Genomic DNA, 22,356 nt, shown 5'->3' with positions numbered 1-22,356 from the left:
ATGGGTTTTGTCCTGTTTTTTTACTGTGTGCTAAGTCGCTTTAGTCGTGTCTGACTCTTTGTGACCCTATGGACTGCAGCCCGCTGCCAGGCTCCTCTGTCCATGGAATTCTCCAGGCACGAATACTGGAGTGAGCTGCCATACCCTTCTTTAGATTTTCCCAACCCAGTGATCAAACGTGTCTCCTGCATTGGCAGGCAAGTTCTTCACCACTAGCACCTCTTGGGAAGCCCGTTGTTTTACTTTGGATTCTTCAGCTTTCTGTATTGGTTTCAGCATCCTTGGGATAAATTACAACTCACGAGGCCCTTCATAATCCGAACTGTACACGTCTTCCATGTATCATTTGTGGAACTCCCACTTGCCCACACTCTACCCAGTTGGACCATTTGCTTTCAGCCCCAGCCCATGCCCACTGGCACTCTGCCCTCCACAAGTTTGTGTGCACTGTCCTCTCTTCCAGGCTACTGGAAAGCTCTGTCCCTTCCCCTTCCTTTGGAAGACCTTCTTGACTTCTGACTGGAACAGGTGCTCCCACCCTGCCCTTCCCGAATAGCCTATACTCACCGCTTGATAGGACACTGTGCTGCAGCTACCTACTCCTGTTTCTAAATCCATCGCTTCTCAGGAAACGTCAAGAGGGCCAGGCACCATGCCTTTGTTGCTACCGTATCCATACTGTCTGACCCTAACAGACTAGGTGCTCAGTATCTGTGGAATGAACAAGTGAAAGAACAAATGAGTGAAGCAGGCAGAGAGAAAGGGAGAGAGGCGATGTTTGTTTATTTAGGAACAGCTCTACTGAGATATAATTCACTCTTGTCAGATGTACAATTCAGTTGTTTTTAGTTATTTATTTTTGAATCAGCTGATTTTAAGAGTAACTTAGTTACAGGGGAAGATTCTGAATTAAAAATTCACAAAAGCTCAGTTTATTGTTACTTTATTGAGAGAAAAGTATTTCTCTTGTAAGAATACAAAGTATTATTTTAACCATTAACATTTAAATTAAAAAGATATAAATATGTCAAAGCCATGAACAAAGATCTCTTCTTACGTGTGACTCATGAATTCACGTCGCTTCGATTCCAGGGCTTACCAGAACCGTCTATAATGTACAAATCTTCACTTGCTGCATACATTAGTCCCTGCTGCAACATTCCTTGTGTTTGTCTGAGTGTTTCTGTATGTGGTTTAGTTGTTTCCTACATGGGTTAGCAGTTCCCAACGCCATAACTGTCGCTTTCTTTTTCAGGAAGTATATCCAAAGCTTTGCTTCATTTTACACAACAATAATGAGAAGATTGGTTTGTATTTTTATGTCTTCTATTTTACAGATGCAACCAGTCATGCCACAGACAGTAAAAAATGAAACTGTGGATAATAAAAACGGTATTTAGAGTGGCACATTCCACAAAAAATCAAATCAACAAATACTTATTAGGGCAGGCTCTGTACTACAGGAGACACCATTACCTCAGGGCTGGTCTGTCCTGGCACCAAACCAGGTTGAGGGAGTCAGACATAAATACATGGCATTTTAATGTAAAGTGTAAACAAGTATAAAACATGAGATAACCTAAAAAGGATAATGGCTTTCAAATGGCTGTTAAAGACAGGGGACCTTCTCCTCACAGAAATTATACTGGATAGCTCAAAAGGCAGAAGCACTAAAAGAAGTGGGGGCAAGTCTCTGGGGGCAGCACTGGGACAGTCTCAGGAGCTCTGGGAACGTGACTGAGCTGGGCCCTGGGAGCTCAATGGAAGGAGTGAGCGTGACAGACTCAAATTTTTGGAAAGTCTTCATTCCACAGAGAAGCAGAGATGACTGACTCTGGTTAGTGGAGAAGAGTGTGATCTGTCTGGCAATGAGGAAAGGGTAGTGGAGACCGTGGGTAGAAACCTGCCCACAGAGGAGAAATGAGCACTAACGCTCAGAGAAAACTGAGAGGGGTTGCTCACGAAGGGACCGAAACTCTGGCCAACAGTAAGAAGGGGTGGAGGATCCAGGGAGGATCCAGAAGTGGTGCTCTGTGAAGATGGACTGAAGGTTGGTGAGGAGGTTGTTACAAACTTTGAAACAGGAGATGATGAGGGTTGAGCTGGGGGCTGAGTGACAAGATGAAAAGCTTGCAGGGGACTTCCCTGGTGGCGCAGTGGGTAAGAATCTGTCTACCAAGGCAGAGGACACAGGTGCGACCCCTGGTCCGGGAAGATTCCACACGCTACGGGGCAACTAAGCCCGTGTGCCACTACTGATCCCGAGTGCTACAGTTACTGAAGCCCATGCACCTAGATAGAGCCTGTGCTCTCAACAAGAGAAGCCGCCGCAGTGAGCAGCTCAAGTGCTGCAACCATGAGTAGGTCCTCCTCGTTGCAATTAGAGAAAGCTGTATGCACCACAGAAGACCCAGTGCAACCAAAAAATAATAGATATTAAAAAAACAAAACAAAACTAAGAACAACAAAAAAAGCTATCGGGAAGATCCTGTTTTGGTGAGGGCTGGGGATACTGAGTTCAATTTTAGAGGTAACAGCCAGGCCATCTTGGAATTATCTTGAAGGCAGTGGAAGGGCATGAGTGACCTGGCAGAGGGGGGTACTGGAGGTATTGGGTCTGGAAAGATCTGGAAGCAACCTGCCCTAGATGGGTCAAGCCATGCTGCTGCCAAAGCCAAGTGTCTGCACAGCAGGAGAGACAAGCGGAGGGCTGAGGCAAGCCATGGGAGACAGACAGGGGTAGGGAAAAGGAAGGTCTGATGGCAGGAGAGGCGCAGGCGGCCTGTCTGGGAAGGCAGCAGCTTCCAGAGCAGAGCAGTGAGAGGGCCCCGGCAGAGCTGGGGGCTGGCTGCCTTCTGTTATCAGCACCGACTCGGGAAACTGGGGAGAAAGTGTGTTTTACAAAGAGGAAAGGCAGTGGAGAAATGGGCTCAGATGGGCTCAAATGGGCTCAGAAATGTCTAAAGTAAAGAGCTGCACACGTCTGCTGGCAGAGGGGAAGGAGTCGCTGCGGAGGAGAGAGGGTGAGGAAGGGGCAGTGTCTCTGAGGACCCGGAGAGGAAGAGGGTGAGCTGAGCGTGGAGGGCAGGAGGGCTGCTGAGGCACCACTGGGAGAGGCAGAGAAGGCTCAGAGCTGCGCCTGTGGGATGAGGGGGTGCCCGAGAGCTGCTTCAGCTTCCCCTGCCTGCTCCCTCCCTTCCTCACCACCTGCCACTCCTTTATGTCTACCCGATCAGCCATCCCAATACAGACTGTGGGTGGCTGGCGGTGGTCCAGAGGCTGACAGTGACCAGAGGCAGGAGGGTACCTTCAGGCTGTACTCAGCTCTGGAGAGGAAGACAAGCTGAGCACAGTGCCGGAACAGGAGGGACGGAAGGAAGAAAGAGGGCAGGTGACCAAGCAAGAGCTGAAAGGAGAAGGAAACTCGGGGAGTCTCTGGTGAGTCTCCATTCTCAGCAAAGTGAGAGCAGACACGGGGGTAAGTAAGGCAGGGAAGACTTCAGAACAACTGCTCCAAGGCCACTGTGTGTGTGGCGGGGGCAGGGGGAGGGAAAGGGGTCCGCAGAGGTGACCTCAAGACAGAGGAGCACACACAGCTGCGCTCTGTGCAGACACAGGGGCGACCTGCCAAGCTCAGCAGAGAAAAGAGCTGATGGACTCACCCCAAGAGCTCTAATGGGGACGCTGATAGAAGGGCAGGGAACCGGCTGTTTCAAGGGACTAGCGGAGGACGATGCAAGCTGCCTATAGGTGCCAGGCACAGTTAAGAGAGAGGAAAATGGGACAAAGGTAAAGGAAAGTAAGAGGTTTGGGGGAGAGAGGTAAAAAAGGCAGCAGAAGGCAGGGGTGGTGGGAGGGAGGGAGCAGAATGGTTGGAAAGGGTGGGAGACAGCTGTCAGCGGGACAGACTTCAGCGTCTGAGGTTTTGGTGGGAGTGACCTGGAAGGGAGGTGTTAGAGAGCTGTGAGAACAGGGACCCGGAAACAAAAACATAGCTGCTGAGGTCACTGAGGGTGACAACAGAACTAGAGTGCAGAACCCTAGCGTCCCCCAGGGAGACAGAGGTGACCTCAAGGTACCCAGGTGCTGGGGTGGGGTTGGGAGGGGTGCTATGCGTTCTGCAATGGTATCTGTCTAGTTTGGGAAGGACACCTGTCTGGCTGCAAGAACACTGAGAGATGCTCTGTACCTCTTCAGAAGTCTTGAGATTTATAGATGGCACAGTCACTTCCGACAGCCCATTCCATCCTCTGGAAGAAATAGACCATGGTGCTCTCCACCAGTAAGCCACTCAAGATGGCCAAGAAGGTGAGCTTGCGGTTAATGTTTAGGGTCACTAAAAAAGAAAAGGCAACTAATAAGTTCTGAAGAGTCTAAATGAAATTGGCATGTAAATTGTGTGGCAGTGTGAATGGAATGGTTTTGTAAAACTGTTTCTTAGAAAATCTCTATTTGTTCTTATTAATCTATATTGTTACTTTTCCATCTGCCAAGCTTTTGGGAGAACCAAAGCATCTGCTGATAACAAAAACACCAAGCTTCTCCTGGTCTCATCAAGACAGAGTTGCATGAATATTAAACAGGAAAATAAAAGCTAGATCTTAAAGTTATCAAGAGAATAGCAGAAAAAAAAATGGATACTCTTGGTTTTATAGTTTATAAGATGCTAAACATTATAAGAAATATCAGATTAATACACTCATTTAGAACAGCACTTCTCACAATGTATGGGATGAATGATGACACGCAGGGCTGCTTTACCTTTCCTCAATGTAGTAAGAATTCTCCTGAGTTGTGAGGCAGATACCTGGCATTCTAGCCTGGCTTGACAACTGCCTGGCTATGTAACTTTGGACAAGTCAGCAAGAGCTCATATATAATGTGGAGGTAATAATAGTTGCCCTATTGACTCCACAGGGCTTGCCTGGTGGCTCAGTGGTAAAGAACCCACCTGCCAATGCACGAGACATAGGTTTGATCCCTGGATCAGGCAGATCCCTGGAGAAGGAAATGGCAACCCACTCCAGTGTTCTTGCCTGGGAAATCCCAAGGACAGAGGAGCCTGGTAGGCTACAGGCCATGGGGTTGCAATAGCTGGATATGACTGAGCGACTAAACAACAGTAACCGACCCCACAGGATGGACGCGATGCATAAGGGAGCATTCTGCAAACTAAAAAGTGCCATGTGATTAAACTGAACTAATACGAATATGTGCCATGGACGAGGCACTATGAAAATGTTAGGCATTGCTATTATTCTACAAAGAGTTCCGGTGTTTAATAGGTTATATAAAAACTGTACTCTAGAAACAAGGCTTTAGAGATTGTATCTGGGTTGAAAGCTAAGAAAACAGAGTAAGATGTAAACATACCTCTGATTGCCTGAAAGTTTGATGTAAGGACAAACACTTTAATGAGTCTGAGGCACAGGGGTGTGTAATCATGTTCCCAAATCACAGCTGGGATCAGCAAGAGTTTTCCGTAGCTAGATAACAATAATGCCTTCAGCAGCAAAGTGAAGTTGAGTTTTTCTTTCGCTCTTATGGGTCGTTCTACCCACAGGAAAGCGAAAATGCCAGTAAAATAGGCAGTCTGTTCTAAGGAAGAAATGGAAAATAAAGATACAAATGTCTCAATCCAAACCAGAGCCCCCTAAAACCAAATAAACCACAGTTCCAAAATACAGCCTATCAGCTGATGACAAAAGAAATGCTTTATCAAGATCAAATCTTCTGGACTTCCCTGGTGGTACGGTGGATAAAAATCCACCTGCCAAGGCAGGGGACATGGCTTTGATCCCTTGTCTGGGAAGATCTCAGCCATGGATCAACTAAGCCTGTGTGTGATGACTACTGAGGCTAGGCACCTAGAGCGTGTGCCCCACAGGAAGACAAGCCACAGCAATGAGAAGCCCACCTACAGCAACGAAGAGCGGCCTGCGCTTGCCAAAGCGAGAGAAAGCCCGGCAAGTACAGCAACGAAGACCCAGTGCAACCAAATAATAAACACTGCTATTAATAACAGTGGCTTCCCTGGCGGCTCACTGGTAAAGACTCTGCCTGCCAATGCAGGAGACATGGGTCTGACCCCTGGTCCAGGAAGATCCCACACGCCGTGGAGCAACGGAGGCAGGTGCCACAGCTACTGAGCCCACGTGCGGCCACTACTGAAGCCCCTGTGCCCTAAAGCCCGTGCCCAGGAGAAAGAGGAGCACTGCAACGAGGAGGCCACACCGCGACCGAGAGCAGGCCCCGGTCACTGCAGCTGGAGAAGCGCCTGCACAGCAGTGAAGCCCCAGCACAGCCGAAAGTCAATTAATCAAATTGAAAAAATAGTCATTAAAACATTAATAATAAAAAAGAAAATTTTCTTTATTATTTCTTAAATAACCCCTGTCTTTTGTGTCAAATCCTGCTGATATCATTTCTGAACCATATTTTGATAATTCTTTCATGAAGTACTTCACTCTCTGGAGAAAAAGTAATTCTGGGAGAATTGTAATCATCAACTTTCCAAAGTTCCCTTTAGGAAATCAGGTTGTTTAAGCGTTTTTACTCCTAGAGATCTCCACAGAGAAAACAGACAGGGGAGTGGGAGCTTTTAAATCCGGAAGATGGGACACAGCCTGGGAATTACACATGAAGATGTTCTTCGTTGCTGATTCACCTACTCTTTATGGAGTGCCTCTTCGCCATAAGACCTTGAATAGTCTCTCACCTAAATTAAAAACACCTCATATTCATCTTAACAAACTTTATGAGTGTAATTCCATATCCTTCCAGAAAGTATGCAGAGACAGAGTCCAGACTAGAAGAAGCAATAGTTCCCCTGGTGTCCCAGTCAGAACAGGGTGCAATCTGTTCTGTTCCCGATCAGGAATTTAACAATATCTTTTACCTGCAGTATTTTATTAAGATTGTTATTAGTAAGACTGTTAGTACTCTGACTACCCAGCTGCATACATTTTGATTGGTCTGTCCCTAATTCTATTTTCTCCTATGCTATTGTTCAGTCGCTCAGTCATGTCTGACTCTTTGCAACCCCATGGACTGTAGCACGCCAGGCTTCCCTGTCCTTCACCATCTCCCGGAACTTGCTCAAACTCATGTCCATTGAGTTGGTGATACCATCTAATCATCTCATCCTCTGTTGTCCCCTTCTCCTCCTGCCTTCAGTCTCTCCCAGCATCAGGGTCTTTTCCAATGAAGCAACTCTTCGTACCAGGTGTCCAAAGCTTCAGCTTCATCATCAGTCCCTCCAATGAATATTCAGGATTGATTTCCTTTAGAAATGACTGGTTTGATCTCTTTGCAGTCCAAGAGACTCGCAAAAGTCTTCTCCAATACTACAGTTCAAAAGTATCAAAGTGGACAAAACATGGTCCACTGGAAAAGGAAGTGGAAAACCACTTCAGCATTCTTGTCTTGAGAACCCCATGAACATATTATAAAAAGGCAAAAAGATTTTCTCCTATAAGCTGTGTTATTTAGGTTTCTACAGGATCACATTTTTTTTCTGGAACACATGTATTATATCATAGAAGAAATAACTGTATTCCTTCTAAAATGTTCTATAACTGAATCTAGCCAAAATGAAGAGGTTCCAAATATAGGTGATTAGGATCCATAGTCCATAATTAGGATTCATATGAGTCAATTAGGATCCTTCTCAGTGGGACCTTCCTGATTGTTTGCTTCCCCAACAGCTCAGTTGGTAAAGAATCCGCCTGCAATGCGGGAGACCTGGATTCGATCCTTGGGTTGGGAGATCCTCTGAAGATGGGAAAGGCTACTCACTCCAGTATTCCAGCCTGGAGAATTTCAAGGACTGTATCATCCATGGGATCATAAAGAGCTGGACACAACTGAGTGACTTTCACTTTTAGGATCCAAAAATGTAATTTAGGATGGTTAGCCCCCATGGAATTTGACAGTCTTCAGGGGAGACACACCATCTCCCTTCAAAATGACTGAAGGGCTCGTCCACTGCAAGGATCTGTTCAAACAGGCAGATTATATATCTTGGGTTTTTAACTGAAAATAATGAAAATAAAGAACTTCCTCAGAAGAACCATCTAACAGTGATGGGTGGCCTTTGTCACTGGAGACAGTCTTGCACAAATCAAGAGAGAAGGGCTTCCTGCGCTGGAGGGAAGAGCAGACGACATCGTGCCTTTCTAGCTTAGAGCCTGGGGGACTGAGGAAGCTGTGCCTGCCCTTGCGCGCCACAATCTTTCACAGGCAGGTATTAGAGGGCCCCTAGCCCTTAGAGCTTTCCCACATTAGATGGGCTCAGGAGGAGCAGCAGTGGAGAACTGCAGCGGGGAAGCCAAGAGACGGGGCACCGGGAGGCCTCCCCCGGCTCTGCACTGACGCTCACCTGCTGGGGGAACTTCAGGGAGACCACTGGCCCTCCCTGTTTTTGTGCTTTGACAACTGATAGGGAAGGCAACCCAACCCACCTACCAAAGAGGATGGTTATAAAAACTGAGTTGATGATACTGTAAAAACAGTTTTTAAGTTATAAAGTGCTAGATTTGTGTAAGACATTCTTTATAAGCTGTGTTAGGGATCTGCAACCTAACTAGGGATTAGATTAAGACACATAAATGTAATAGGAGAAAAAATTTCTGTTCAAGTGTCAAAACAGCCACTATTAGAGTAAGTGCTACAGAAATTCCAAACTATTTGAAAACAAGCTTGGTTGGTTTGTTGTTTTGTTTTTTAATTATAGACATAAAGCAGTTCATCTATAGCAATTTTAAGAGGATCTGCTTTAAAGCTTAAAATTATATTAGGTTATAGCTCTTGGTTTAGGTGATTTGTTCAAGGAAGTTTTTAACATTATTATGTACATTTGGGAATTCTCAGCAGACAGACGAATTTTAAAACCACTGGGACTGGATGAGAGGGCCAAGGGAGTGAGGGCAGCCCAAGAACAAGGGACGCAAGAGGACACACAGTCCAGAAATACGACACTGCGGTGGTGTGCAGGTGGCACTAGTGGTAAAGAATCTGCCTGCTAGTGCAAGAGATGCCCTGGGGGAGGGCACGGAACCCACTCCAGTGTTCTTGCCTGGAGAATCCCATGGGCAGAGGAGCCTGGCGGGCTACAGTCCATGGGGTTGCAAAGAGTCAGACATGATTGAAGTGACTTAGCACGCAGGCATGGAGACTTAATAGTACTAAAATAATATTTCAGTATCAGGAAGAAGATTTTAGAAGTAGAAAAGCATGGAAACCAGTAAGTAATAACATAGTCACAGAAATTAATTCAACCCAATTCTGACCTAAGTCACAAATTTCAAATTCTGTAGAAAAGCAATTTTAGAACTCAAAGAATTCTGGGGAGTAGCTCTTTCCCTGCACATAGTATATGAGTAGGTAATTTGTATAATAATTAGTAATTATTATAATTAGTAAGAATAGTAATTAGTACAATACACTGAATAATGTTTGGCTGTTATTAATCTGTTTTAATAAAGACGAGATCCAAGCAATCTTCAGATTGGATAATCATAACAAACTGAAGAATTTTACCCAAGACACTGTGTTTCAAAATACTTTATGAAAGACCTGTATCTGATAAGCATAATCATTTCCATGCCCTACGTGTGGTAACAAAAGTAAGAAAGCAGGTAATTTAGGCAAACTCACCTAGCAGATTAGTAGCAGAGCTGAAATTTAGTTTCAAGTCCTCTAGCTAGCTCCTCTTACCAATGATTAAAACCATGCACCTTAATTTTACAATCAAGATGGTTGGTCAAATAATAGTAGAAAGTATGGCTTCTTCCTACCTAGAGAAGCAATTGCAAACATTCTATAGAAGTCCCACTCCTTAGCGTATCGGATAAAGTCGTCAGGATCAACGCTTCGGCTGGAATCTTGAAGCTGCCACCATCTCAGGTATGCTTCACAAAGCAGACAAAATACACAGAGTTTTCCGTGCATCTGTCAAAAAGACATTGCCATTCAGTCAGGTAAAGAAACAACTAGTTAGTATCGACCAGCACAGACACAGCTAACTTTTGTGGGTTCTGAAGAATGTCCGATCTAGTAGCTTTTCGAATTCAGAAACTGCCCAGTTAAACGCAAATTGTATTCAGTCTGTAACCACTAGGACTTAATCAGCAATGTTCAGCAGAAGTATCACATGGGGAGATTTTTCAAAATACAAATGTCTAGACCCCAGTCCTGATTCAAAATCTGCAGAAGGATATCCCAGGCAGCATACTGTGTGTGAAACACTCAGGCAGAGGGTGAGCGCTAATGTGCACCCCTCGTTAAGAATCACTGCTTTAAATAGCAGTTCACTTCATCCTTTGTTATATTCTCAACATTTGTCTGATACACAGAATCAAGCAAGAATTTATGTGACTCAGGATGGGTGGAAGCAGCAATAAACACATTTAATCTTAAGATTTCATGACACCTCATGAGAAACTTAGTCTGAACATGAATTTTTTAAAAAATGCCTCTAGGTTGGATGAGTATATAAACTAAACTAGTGAAAGACAGCAATTAAAGGTGGCAAATCAGCTGGAGGTTTTAAAGAGTCTGAAATTTTGGCAAAAACAAAAAATGTTAGGCAAGAAAAACTGGCTCTTTTCTCTATATTTCTCCTACTCGTTGACATTTATCTGTGTAAAGCGGGGAAAAGAAAGTGTGTGTGCAGAGTCGACGTGGTCCAGGGATAAGCATGGGTGTGAGCTTCTAGGGCTGGCCATGGAGCACACTGCTTCTCCTGGCTGCACTTTGGCATCCACTAGGGAGATTCAATGGAGAAGGCAATGGCACTCTACTCCAGCACTCTTGCCTGGAAAATCCCATGGGCGGAGGAGCCTGGTAGGCTGAAGTCCGTGGGGTCGCTAAGAGTCAGATATGACTGACTGACTTCACTTTCACTTTTCACTTCCATGCATTGGAGAAGGAAATGGCAACCCACTCCAGTGTTCTTGCCTGGAGAACCCCAGGGACAGGGGAGCCAGGTGGGCTGCTGTCTATGGGGTCGCACAGAGTCGGACACAACTGAAGCGACTTAGCAGCAGCAGCAGCAGGGAGATTCAAGGAATACTCATACCTGGATCCCACTGCCAAAGATTCTGATTTAACTGGTTCTGGGTGAGGCCTCCGCCTGGAATAATTAACTGCTACCCCCACCCACTCCCCCAGGTGTTTCTAATGTGTAGTCAAGTCTCAGACTTCAACTATATTACAAAAGAGCCCAGGTTATTTAACTTGCGGGAAGGAGGACAGGGATAATCCATTGCACTGTTACTGTCTCTGTTAGCCCAAAATTAGGGTTGCCAGATTTGGCAAATAAAAATGCAGGACATCCAGTTAAATATGCACTTCAGGTAAGCAACAAATACTTTTCTGTGTATGCACGTTCCATGCAATATTTAGAGCATATGCTAAAAAATTAGTTTATCTGACTTCCAAGTTTAATTAAATGTCCTGTATTTTATCTGTCAGTCCTAGTGAAACTATTAAGAGTATACAAGTCAATTCATTAAATTGCACATTAAAAAGAAATGCAACTGCATCTATTAGCACTTTCCTGATTTTTCATCTCATACATTCCCTCAACAGGCTTCTCTGGTGGCTCAGTAGTAAAGAGTCCATCCGCAATGCAGGAGATGTGGCTTGGATCCCTGGGTCGAGAAGATGCGCTGGAAAATGAAATGGCAACCCACTCCAGTATTCTTGCCTGGGAAATGCCATGGGCAGAGGAGCCTGGTGGGCTACAGTCCATGGGGTCACAAAGAGTCAGACACAACTTAACAACGAAACCAATCAGCCATTCCCTTAATAGCAGAGTATACCATGCAATACGTTACATTTTAAAAATATTTTTCTTTTAATGTTTGCTTACTTTTAGGGATAATTCTCTCCCTACCAGGTTATATTTAATTTTATTCTGTTCAAAATTATTGATATGTTTCAAAAGGTAACCTACTAAAAAGGCAACCCAGATGATGGTTTGTCAACTTCCTGCCAGTGACCATATTCTTAAATATACACTAGACATTGCACACCTTTCAAAAAAGTAATGCCTGCTATTTCCGGAAATTTCCAGACATTGTTGATAAAAGACTCCCTCTTGTTAGAATTTCTTTCTTTAAATAATGTTCTTTAATTCTGTTCAAAAGTATTATTATTTCAAAATGCAAAATCATCAAGCAAAATTAGAAAAAAAATTATCACAACTTACGTTTATTTTCGTATTGAAAAGAATATGCCTGTAGGCCTGGGCTTTGCATAAAATAGCATTAATCAAGATGATTACAGGATCATACTCGATGTATTTGTCTACAGGTTTCTGGCAGGATTTCTGAAATAATGCAAGACAATATTAGAAAAAATATATTCACACATTCTGAAATCTTAGAGGATTTCAAAGCAGCAGATTCTGTTTTGGATTTGTACAGCAATAAGGTTGTATCAGCATTTATTTAAAGATGGCTTCCCAGGTGGCGCTAGTGGTAACAGAATCTGCCTACCAATTCAGGAGACATAAGAGACGCAGGTTCGATCCCTGGTTGGGGAAGACTCCCGGGAGAAGGAAATGGCACCCCACTCCAGTATTCTTGCCTGGTAAATTACGTGGGTAGAGGAGCCTGGCAGGCTCCAGTCCATGGGGTCACAAGCAGTCAGACACTATTGAGCAACCAAGTGTGAGCATTTATTGAAACTTCCATTCAGATGTAAAATGTTCACCTGTACAAGCCTTGGTTTCAGATGAGTAAATATAATCTTCTAGGGTAAAAATATTAATCTTTTAGCCTCATATTAAAAAGCTAAAAAAGATATTTGATTTAAAGACATTTCAGGCAGGAAAATATCTCAGAAAATGCTACTTTCAGTCTGTAGGAACTGTTATAAAATAAATAAGTTCAGAATGTACTTTCATTGCCTGTTGACTAGATGGCTCCAACTTTGTGGCTCTTGAAATATGATTTTGAGAACGGGGTTCAGAAAAGTAACCCTACACCTAGAACTTCTGAGAGCTACAGGCAGGCAGGAATCCTGGGGTGGCACCTACCAAAAAGAGCCTGTCTTTTTCTTTTTCTTCATTGAGAACATGGCAAGAAAATGGTCTTTCTCTGCTACAGTAGACCCTGGAGACTGCTGGCTGTATGTAAGGAATGGGTTGTGCTTCCTGGTTCTGAGTTGCCCAAATCAAGGTCCTTGGGCCCTCAGCAATTCCTATTAAATGGCTTTTTTTTTTTTTCCCTTTTGGACACGTGATTACAATGTTATGAAACCCCAATGCCATTCAGTTCAGTTCAGTTACTCAGTTGTGTCCAGCTCTTTGCAACCCCATGAATCGCAGCATGCCAGGCCTCTCTGTCGATCACCAACTCCCATAGTTCACTCAAACTTACGTCCATCAAGTCGGTGATGCCATCCAGCCATCTCATCCTCTGTCATCCCCTTCTCCTCCTGCCCCCAATCCCTCCCAGCATCAGAGTCTTTTCCAATGAGTCAACTCTTAGCATGAGGTGGCCAAAGTACTGGAGTATCAGCTATTGCATCATTCCTTCCAAAGAACACCCAGGACTGATCTTTAGAATGGACTGGTTGGATCTCCTTGCAGTCCAAGGGACTCTCAAGAGTCTTCTCCAACACCACACTTCAAAAGCATAAATTCTTCAGTGCTCAGCTTTCTTCACAGTCCAACTCTCACATGCATACAGGACCACTGGAAAAACCATAGCCTTGACTAGATGGACCTTTGTTGGCAAAGTAATGTCTCTGCTTTTGAATATGCTATCTAGGTTGGTCATAACTTTCCTTCCAAGGAGCAAGCGTCTTTTAATCTCATGGCTGCAGTCACCATTTGCAGTGGTGCCCCCCCTCCAAAAAAAGTCTGACACTGTTTCCACTCTTTCCCCATCTATTTGCCATGAAGTGATGGGACCAGATGCCATCATCTTAGTTTTCTGAATGTTGAGCTTTAAGCCAACTTTTTCACTCTCCTCTTTCACTTTCATCAAGAGGCCTTTTAGTTCCTCTTCACTTTCTGCCGTAAGGGTGGTGTCATCTGCACATGTGAAGTTACTGGTATTTCTCCCGGCAATCTTGATTCCATCTTGTTCTTCGTCCAGCCCAGCATTTCTCATGAAGTACTCTGCATATAAGTTAAATAAGCAGGGTGACAATAGACAGGCTTGACGTACTCCTTTTCCTATTTGGAACCAGTCTGTGGTTCCATGTCCAGTTCTAACTGTTGCTTCCTGATCTGCATATAGGTTTCTCAAGAGGCAGGTCAGGGGGTCTGGTATTCCCATTAGAATATACAAAATGCAGGTATAGGAACAAGCTCATTAGAACTGTAACATCTGAATCAGTATTAGCTACAAAGTTGCAGGGCTACTGCTGCTGCTAAGGTGCTTCAGTCGTGTCCGACTCTGTGTGACCCCATAGACGGCAGCCCACCAGGCTCCCCTGTCCCTGGGATTCTCCCTGGCAAGAACACTGGAGTGGGTTGCCATTTCCTTCTCTAACGCATGAAAGTGAAGAGTGAATGTGAAGTTGCTCAGTCGTGTCCAACTCTTAGCGACCCCATGGACTGCAGCCTACCAGGCTCCTCTGTCCATGGGATTTTCCAGGCAAAAGTGCTGGAGTGGGTTGCCATTGCCTTCTCCTAGTCCCTGCATAAACTAATGGCTACAATTAAAAAAAAAACAATTTTGAAACTCTGAGAGGATAAAATAGAAATACAAGAAATGATGGATATGCAAACATACTAGGATGACACTTTGACTGCATCAGAGTGCTAGGAGAAAGATGGAGTGCGTTGAAGAATAGCAACCCTGCACTCCCAATGCCATAAAGAGTTAGATTCAACTCCAATTCCAAGTTTCTCCGTTTCACTCATGTCATTACAAGAAGTGTGTATGTTTGTCTAGTCATCAGGTAAACCAATGAAGGGAGATGTGCTATTACCCCAAATTTAAATCCACCTAATAGATCTGAGGTGTAACAGGTTAGGTTTTTTAGCTGAGCAAAGAGAAGGCCACAGAAGCCACAGAATCAGAAGTCATATAGAAACAACACAGCAGGTTTCTAGATCTTTCCCTGTGCTCCTTACGTGGAGAACACTTCTTGTCTAGATACAAGTAAGAATGGAAGGCCAGAGACGCTGCTTCATTTTAAGATGAAGAAACCAGAGACTGGTCGGGGGTCTTCTCTCTGTCCTTTAAAAATTCTTTGAAACCCATCTCCTGACAGCATGAAAAGCCTACGATGGGATTTGGACGTATTTCAGAAGGGGGAGGCAGGAGCCAGCAGCCGGAGACAGGGCAGCGTAGCTATTCCTTTTGCAATCACTTACCTGACCAATGTGTCTGGAATGACTACTACACTCAGAGCAACATCTCTCTTTACTCGGCCATTTCTATGGATCAGGCATACCCACAGTGCTGGATACACACAAGCTCTAATCTCAAGGACCTTACAGTTTAGAAAGTGAAAGCCACCCAGTTGACCAACTCTATGAGACTCCATGGACTACAGCGCTCCAGGCTCCTCTGTCCATGGAATTCTCCAGGCAAGAACACTGAAGTGGGTCTCCATCTCCTTCTCCAGGGGATCTTCCTAACCCAGGGACTGAACCCAGGTCTCCCACACTGCAGGCACATTCTTTACCCTTTGAGCAACCCTGGAAGCACTGCCCTGGTGGCTCAGACAGTTCAGAAGGGGAAGGCAAATGAACATGCTACTGAGAGTGCTACAGCGGGCCAAGCACAGGGTGACATACACCGAGCAGAAGAGGCGGCTGCTGGCACCACGTGAAGTGCCATGTGCTACGCTCAGCTTCCCTTCCTAGTGTGCTGCGGAGTTTAGAAACACTGAGAGTTCATTAAAGTCTGCTGGTTCCCTCCATACCAGTTTAGGCTGAATTTTTCCCTTGTTCTGCCTCTATTATTTGGTTTTCACTAGAGTCCTTCCTTCACCTTGAATGTAATGAGTAAATGCCACGCCCCCCCCACCCCCGCCACACACACACACACAACAAATATAGTAAAGCATCCTGTGGCGAGAGAGCTAAATTGAGTAAATAAGGTTTCTTATTTCTGGAAGAAAAGCTATGACCAACCTAGACAGCATATTAAAAAGTAGACATTACTTTGCCGACGATTGTCCATCTAGTCAAAGGTATGGTTCTTCCAGTAGTCATGTATGGATGTAAGAGTTGGACTATAAAGAAAGCTGAGTGCCAAAGAATTGATGCTTTTGAACTGTGGTGTTGGAGAAGACTCCAAGGAGATCCAACCAGTCCATCCTAAAGGAAATCAGTCCTGAATATTCACTGGAAGGACTAATGATGAAACTGAAACTCTGGTGCTTTGGCCATCTGATGTGAAGAACTGACTCACTGGAAAAGACCCTGATGCTGGGAAAGACCGAAGGCAGGAGGAGAAGGGGACCACAGAGGATGAGATGGTTAGATGGCATCACCGACTCAATGGACATAAGTTTGGGTAAACTCCGGGAGTTGGTGAAGGACAGGGAAGCCTGGCGTGCTGCAGTCCATGGGGAAGCAAAGAGTTGGACATGACTGAGTGACGTGAACTGAATGATTCTGGCAAAACTGCTCCACTCTGTATCATTTATTATTAATAGTCAAGTATCCTCAAAGAGAAGTTTGTCCTCTAAGAAATCCCTACAGCACAGGGACCATGAACACCCAGGAAACTCAAATGCTGCTTCCGCCAGCTCAGTCTTAACATGGATATGACTTAGTTTCTGCTGCTATGTTCTCTAATTCTACAATGAATCACATCTCTTTCAGAACATGAATTGGTCACTTTTATTTTTTCATGACTATTCTTACTGCTTCTTCCTTCCCATCATCTCCAGGACAATTCCCTTCCCCCCTCATTCTCAAATCTCTTTGACTTTAGCTCCACAATAAGCAAGCACACATCTGAAAAGCGAAACCCATGAAACTTTCCATTCCTGTGAGGGTACTGCTGTCTTATTCATCTTTGCACCCAGCAACCAGGGGTGAAAGCTGTCTCCTGTTGTCCTGAACAGAACTAAAACTTGGGACAATCTCAAAGGAGTCTTGTTTTTTTTACCATAAAGGATTTAACAAATATCTGAGCAGTTAAAATAGGTCAGGCTCTACAGGATATTAAAAGTACAATATCTTTAACATAACTATAATAAATTGTGAAATGCTGACGCAGAGAGAGTGACTAAAAGCAAGGGAAATGCTTCCACTAGAAAAAAATGAGAGAAACAGAGATAGGCAAGCTGGAAGGAATGGCAAGGGAAAGCAAGAAGAGCAAAGGGAAGGGAGATTAGAATAAAAAATACCAGGAGGAGATCAGGTTGAGTATACCGCTGACTCCAAATACAGCAGAGAAGAGACCAAAGTACGTATAAGTTACTGCCTGTAACCACCTAGAAAGTGGATATTTTTTCCACAACAAATAGCATGATGTCAGACTTCTCTGGCGGCAGAGTGGATGAGAATCTGTCTGTCAATGTAGCGGACACAGGTTCAATCCCTGTGTCTGGGAAGACTCTACATGCTGCAGGGCAACTAAGCCTGCACACCCCAACTACTGAAGCTCAATCGCCCAAGAGCCTGTGCTCCACAAGAAGAGAAGCCGCTGCTATGAGAAGTACGCTCACTGTAATGAATAGCCCCCATTCACTGCAAATAAGCCCTCATGCAGCAATGAAGATCAAGCGCAGCCACAAATAAGAATAATAATTTTTTAAAAAATCTGTAGCTTCATCATATATAAAAAACAACATGATATCTAAAACCCTTTTAATCTCAGGACTTTCGGACAGCCTTTAAAAAATTAATTATTTTATGGTTTAATTTTCAGAGTCTGGCACCAAATGAATGATTTGTCTGAGTAATGCAATTTTGCATATTACTAAGCATTAGTATAGGAGAAGGCAATGGCACCCCACTCCAGCACTTTTGCCTGGAAAATCCCATGGATGGAGGAGCCTGGTAGGCTGCAGTCCATGGGGTCGCTAGAGTTGGACACAACTGAGCGACTTCCCTTTCACTTTTCACTTTCCTGCATTGGAGAAGGAAATGGCAACCCACTCCAGTGTTCTTGTCTGGAGAATCCCAGGGATGGGGGAGCCTGGTGGGCTGCCGTCTACGGGGTCGCACAGACTCGGACACGACTGAAGCGACTTAACAGCAGCAGCAGCAGCAGCAGCAAGCATTAGTATAATATAAACAAGGTTACTACAAACTCCACCTCATTATGGAATGATTGTGTACAATAATTCAAAATGTATAGTACCACCATTCAATATCCCAAATATTACTCTAAAATCTGTCTCCTGGGTGAGAAAGTGTAATGCTGGGGGTCTGGGGGTAGAAGGAAGTGGGCGATAGTATAGCTGTTGACCTAAATAGCCATCCAGTAATTATTTTTACATAAATAAAGGTATAGAGAAGCCAGCATCTGATGGTTTGAAAGGGATTTTGTTGTTAGCCTCATGTCAGTAATTTTTAAAAATATAAATTATTTTATACTAATAATGATTGCTAGCTAAAATGCATAGACATTTACTAGCTTTTCTTTGGACAAACAATATTCATAGTTATGTGACTGTTATCTTGTCATCTTTCAGATGGGCTATTTAATTGGACTAGCCCAAAGTCATTAAGTTCAGACCACATATAACTTACTGTTCTCTCCCTCAGACCAGGATGGCTAAGGATATGATCATCTAAAAAGCTAGAAATGGTTCATTCATCCAACGAATACTTATTTAATAACCATGTATCAGACACTGTCCTGAATGATCCAACCACATTAATGAATAAAATATACACAATCTCTGTCCTTGTGTAGCTTACATTCCAGTGGAAGGAGACAGACAATAAATAATAAGGTCAATTACATACAATATTAGAAGATGATAGGTACTATGGAGAAAGATAAAGCAGAGAAAGGTGATAAAGTTTACCAGACTTGAAAGGGAGATCATCATTTTTAATAGGGTGGTAGAGTAAGCCTCTGTGATAAGATATTTGAGAAAAGTCCTTGAGGAGGTAAGGGAATTAGCCACACAGCACCTGAGAGAAGAGTGTTCCAGGCAGACTGCAAAGTCTCCGGGCAAGGAACTCTCCTGGTTTATGAAATACGAGGCAGCCAATGGGACTGCAGGAGAAAAGTTAAAGTTAAGTCGCTCAGTCGTGTCCAACTCTTAGCAACCCCGTGGACGGTAGCCCACCAGGCTCCTCTGCCCATGGGATTCTCCAGGCAAGAATACTGGAGTGGGTTGCCACTTCCTTCTCCAGGGGATCTTCCCAACCCAGGGATCGAACCCAGGTCTCCCACATTGCAGGCAGAAGCTTTAACCTCTGAGCCACTAGGAAGCAGGAGAAAAAGGGGGCCTTAAAACCAGTGCAAGGATTTTGGCCTTAACTCTGAGTGAGATGAAAGTCACTGGATGGTTTGATCAAAGGAATAACAGAATCTAACTTAATTTTAAAAGGATCAGTCTGGCTGCTGTGTTATGAGGTGCAAAGAGACATAGGGAGGCCACCTGGGCATTGTGGCGATAACCCAGATGAGACACAATGGCACGTGGATCACATTTGTAGCTGTAAAGGTGACGAGAAGCAGATGATTCCGAATGTAATTTGAAGAGTTAACAGGACTTGCTGAGCAACTGAATAAGGAACATGAAAGAGAAGAATCTTGAGTGACTATAAGACCTTTTGGCTCTAGGAATGAAAATGATAGAACTGCCATTAACTGTTTGAAAGTTTGAGATGATTAGTTATGTCCAAATGGAGAAGTCAAGTAAGTAGCTGGATATTTGAGTCTGGAGTTCAAGGGAGTTCAGGCAGAAGGTATAAATTTGGTAATTTTCTACATTTAGATGGTATCTAAAGCCATGAGCAAGAATGAGTTCTTCAAAGGAGAGTATATAGACAGAAATGGGCCCAAGAACCAAGCATCAGGGTACTCCACGGTTAAGAGATAGGACGGGAGGCGAGGCAGAATCAGAAGGGAGACTGAGAGAAAAAAGCCAGCAAGATTAAGAAGAAATCTAGAGAGTATGGTGTCCTGGCAAGTGAACATAGCATTTATACGAGGAGGAACCAAGGGGGGCACGTGCTGCTGACAGTTAACTGGGAATGGCTAGCAAAGTGGAAGTCAATGATGATCTTCACAAGGTCAGTTTCTAGTGGAGGGCAGGGGTTAGCGTGGAGTGGAGAAGAAAGCCTGTCTTAAGCAGATTCAAGAGAAAGTAGGAGAGGAAATGGAGAAGGCAATGGCACCCCACTCCAGTACTCTTGCCTAGAAAATCCCACGGGTGGAGGAGCCTGGTAGGCTGCAGTCCACAGGTCGCTAAGAGCTGGACATGGCTGAGCGACTTCACTTTCACTTTCATGCATTGGAGAGGGAAATGGCAACCCACTCCAGTGTTCTTGCCTGGAGAATCCCAGGGATGGGGGAGCCTGGTGGGTTGCTGTCTATGGGGTTGCACAGAGCCAGACACGACTGAAGCGACTTAGCAGCAGCAGCAGCAGCAGCAGGAGAGGAAATAAAGAGGACAAGTGAAAACACCTTTTAAAGAATTTTTGCTGTCAAAGGGAGGAGAAAGAACAGGAGCTAAAGAAGGAAGTGGGGTCAAGATTTTTTTCTTTTTTTTTTTTTTTAATGGAAGAAATGATAGTACTTATGTAAATGAAGTGATCCAGCAGAGAGCAGAAGAGTACTGCTATAGGGGTGTCCTGAAGTAAACGGAAGAGGGTGGTGCATGAGTGGAGCCATTGGCCTTGGACATGTTTATGAATAGTTCATTCTTAGTAACAAAAGGGAAGATTGAGCGGATGCATTTCGAACACTAGTACTGGGTTTATGTGGTTGCATAGTTTGTGGAAGTTCTCTTAGCCAAGCAGGAGAGGATACACGTGAAACTTGAGGAAAGACAGGGTATTGTTCAAAGGAGTGGGAACAATGAATGGACTGGTGAAGTGTACCATGATGGACAGATGGTATCAAGGCATACCTGAGGTTAGCGGTTATGAATTTAAGGTGTTTTCTCCCCAGCAAAGCTCAGCAGCAAGGGTGTAGGGTCAGATCAGGCAATATGTTTCAATTTTGCCAAATGAGAGAAACAATTTCAAAGAATAGGAAATTGAGAGTGCAGGCACAAGAATGATTATTAATATAATGGTTGACAAGAAACAGGTACACATTCACACTGTTGACTCCCTTGCAAATTACTCTTGCCATGTTTTTGAAATGAGAATTATTAAAAAGTCATCAGGAGATCAGAAAGGGGACAAAAATGTATTCACTGCCTATATTGTGACAGATTCTCCGCCAATGTCCCCCAAAGAACCTCCAATTTTGTGGTTTTTTAAAACATAGTTATTCTCTGTAAATAGACTATGGAACACCTTGAAAACAGAATTTTTACTTCCTCGTTTTTGGTTTTTATATCATCAACGTTCAGCATAGTGCTTCGTACATAACAGTGTACATTCATGAAACCTGAAAAAATATTTTAGGAGAATTTACTGTAGGTTATGAAGTGTTAAGACGGTAACATCTGTCTAATCAAAGGGAGAATAAGAATGAAATAGTTTTGACGCGAGCGCAAATGTCAGCCTAATCAGATCTTTAAATATCTCTGCACAACGCATGCATCCACCTCCTTCCGAGGATTTGCTCGCCCCAATCAGCAAACACGAGCCGAATGAGAAAAGCGCTGTAGGCAGCACTTGTCTACCGCTACAGGTATTCATGCAAAGGTTCCACGGAGCCGGAACGGAAATGTCAAGCATCGAACTGAAGTCTGTATCAGAGCACTCTGAAACGCGTTGATTTTTGATCACCCTAAAACGCTGGCAAGATTCCACGGTCTCTCACGGTCCCCAAATCTCGCTGCGCCATTTTTCCCCCAAGGACACCCACACCTGGCAACTCACACAGATGGTTATCTTCAACACGCCGTGGTTATAGTCTCGGTACAACTCCTTGGCCTCTTGGTTGCATTCGATGCACCTGTACTGGCAGGAGGCCGAGGCATCAGTAGCCGAAGTCACTGTCACCTCATCCGTCTTCCCCTTTCCCGCTGTCTCCCCTTCGGTGTTCCCTTTGCCAGGCCGAAGCCCATTCCGCCCACCAATGCCCATTTCCACGCAACTGCCAGCCAGAACTTCCGATTCAGTGGCGGGGGAAGACATCAGAGGGCAGACCGGAAGTCTTGCGCCGGGCGGTGCTTGCTGGGACTCGCAGTCCCAGCACCGAAAACGGGCTCTCAGGCCAGGCTGCGCTGGGACTACAACTCCCAGCAGGCAGTGCTATGACCACCTCTTCTCCCGCCCCGTTGCCACAG

General features: G+C 44.4%; 1 protein-coding gene across 2 annotated transcripts; it reads right to left on the bottom strand.

Moving 5' to 3' along the window:
• Positions 1-834: 834 nt before the first annotated feature.
• ARV1 (ARV1 homolog, fatty acid homeostasis modulator) lies at positions 835-22,205 on the bottom strand. 2 transcript variants are annotated; one of them, XM_004021349.6, is made up of 6 exons: positions 21,947-22,205; positions 12,215-12,334; positions 9,798-9,951; positions 5,374-5,598; positions 4,190-4,336; positions 835-1,374 (listed from the first exon to the last, which is right to left on the bottom strand). In XM_004021349.6, exons 1-5 carry the CDS (start codon positions 22,202-22,204, stop codon positions 4,194-4,196), a joined length of 900 nt encoding a protein of 299 aa, XP_004021398.2. In that variant the 5' UTR covers position 22,205; the 3' UTR covers positions 835-1,374; positions 4,190-4,193. The 2 variants fall into 2 exon arrangements, with proteins under 2 accessions (XP_004021398.2, XP_011960336.1); XM_012104946.5 differs by lacking the exon at positions 12,215-12,334.
• Between the last annotated feature and the right edge of the window lie 151 nt (positions 22,206-22,356).

This window comes from Ovis aries, chromosome 25 (assembly GCF_016772045.2).
Source record: "Ovis aries strain OAR_USU_Benz2616 breed Rambouillet chromosome 25, ARS-UI_Ramb_v3.0, whole genome shotgun sequence".
In the NCBI taxonomy this organism is placed as follows: domain Eukaryota; kingdom Metazoa; phylum Chordata; class Mammalia; order Artiodactyla; family Bovidae; genus Ovis; species Ovis aries.
Note: the sequence above shows the minus strand (reverse complement) of the source record. Positions and strands in the feature narration are given on the sequence as shown.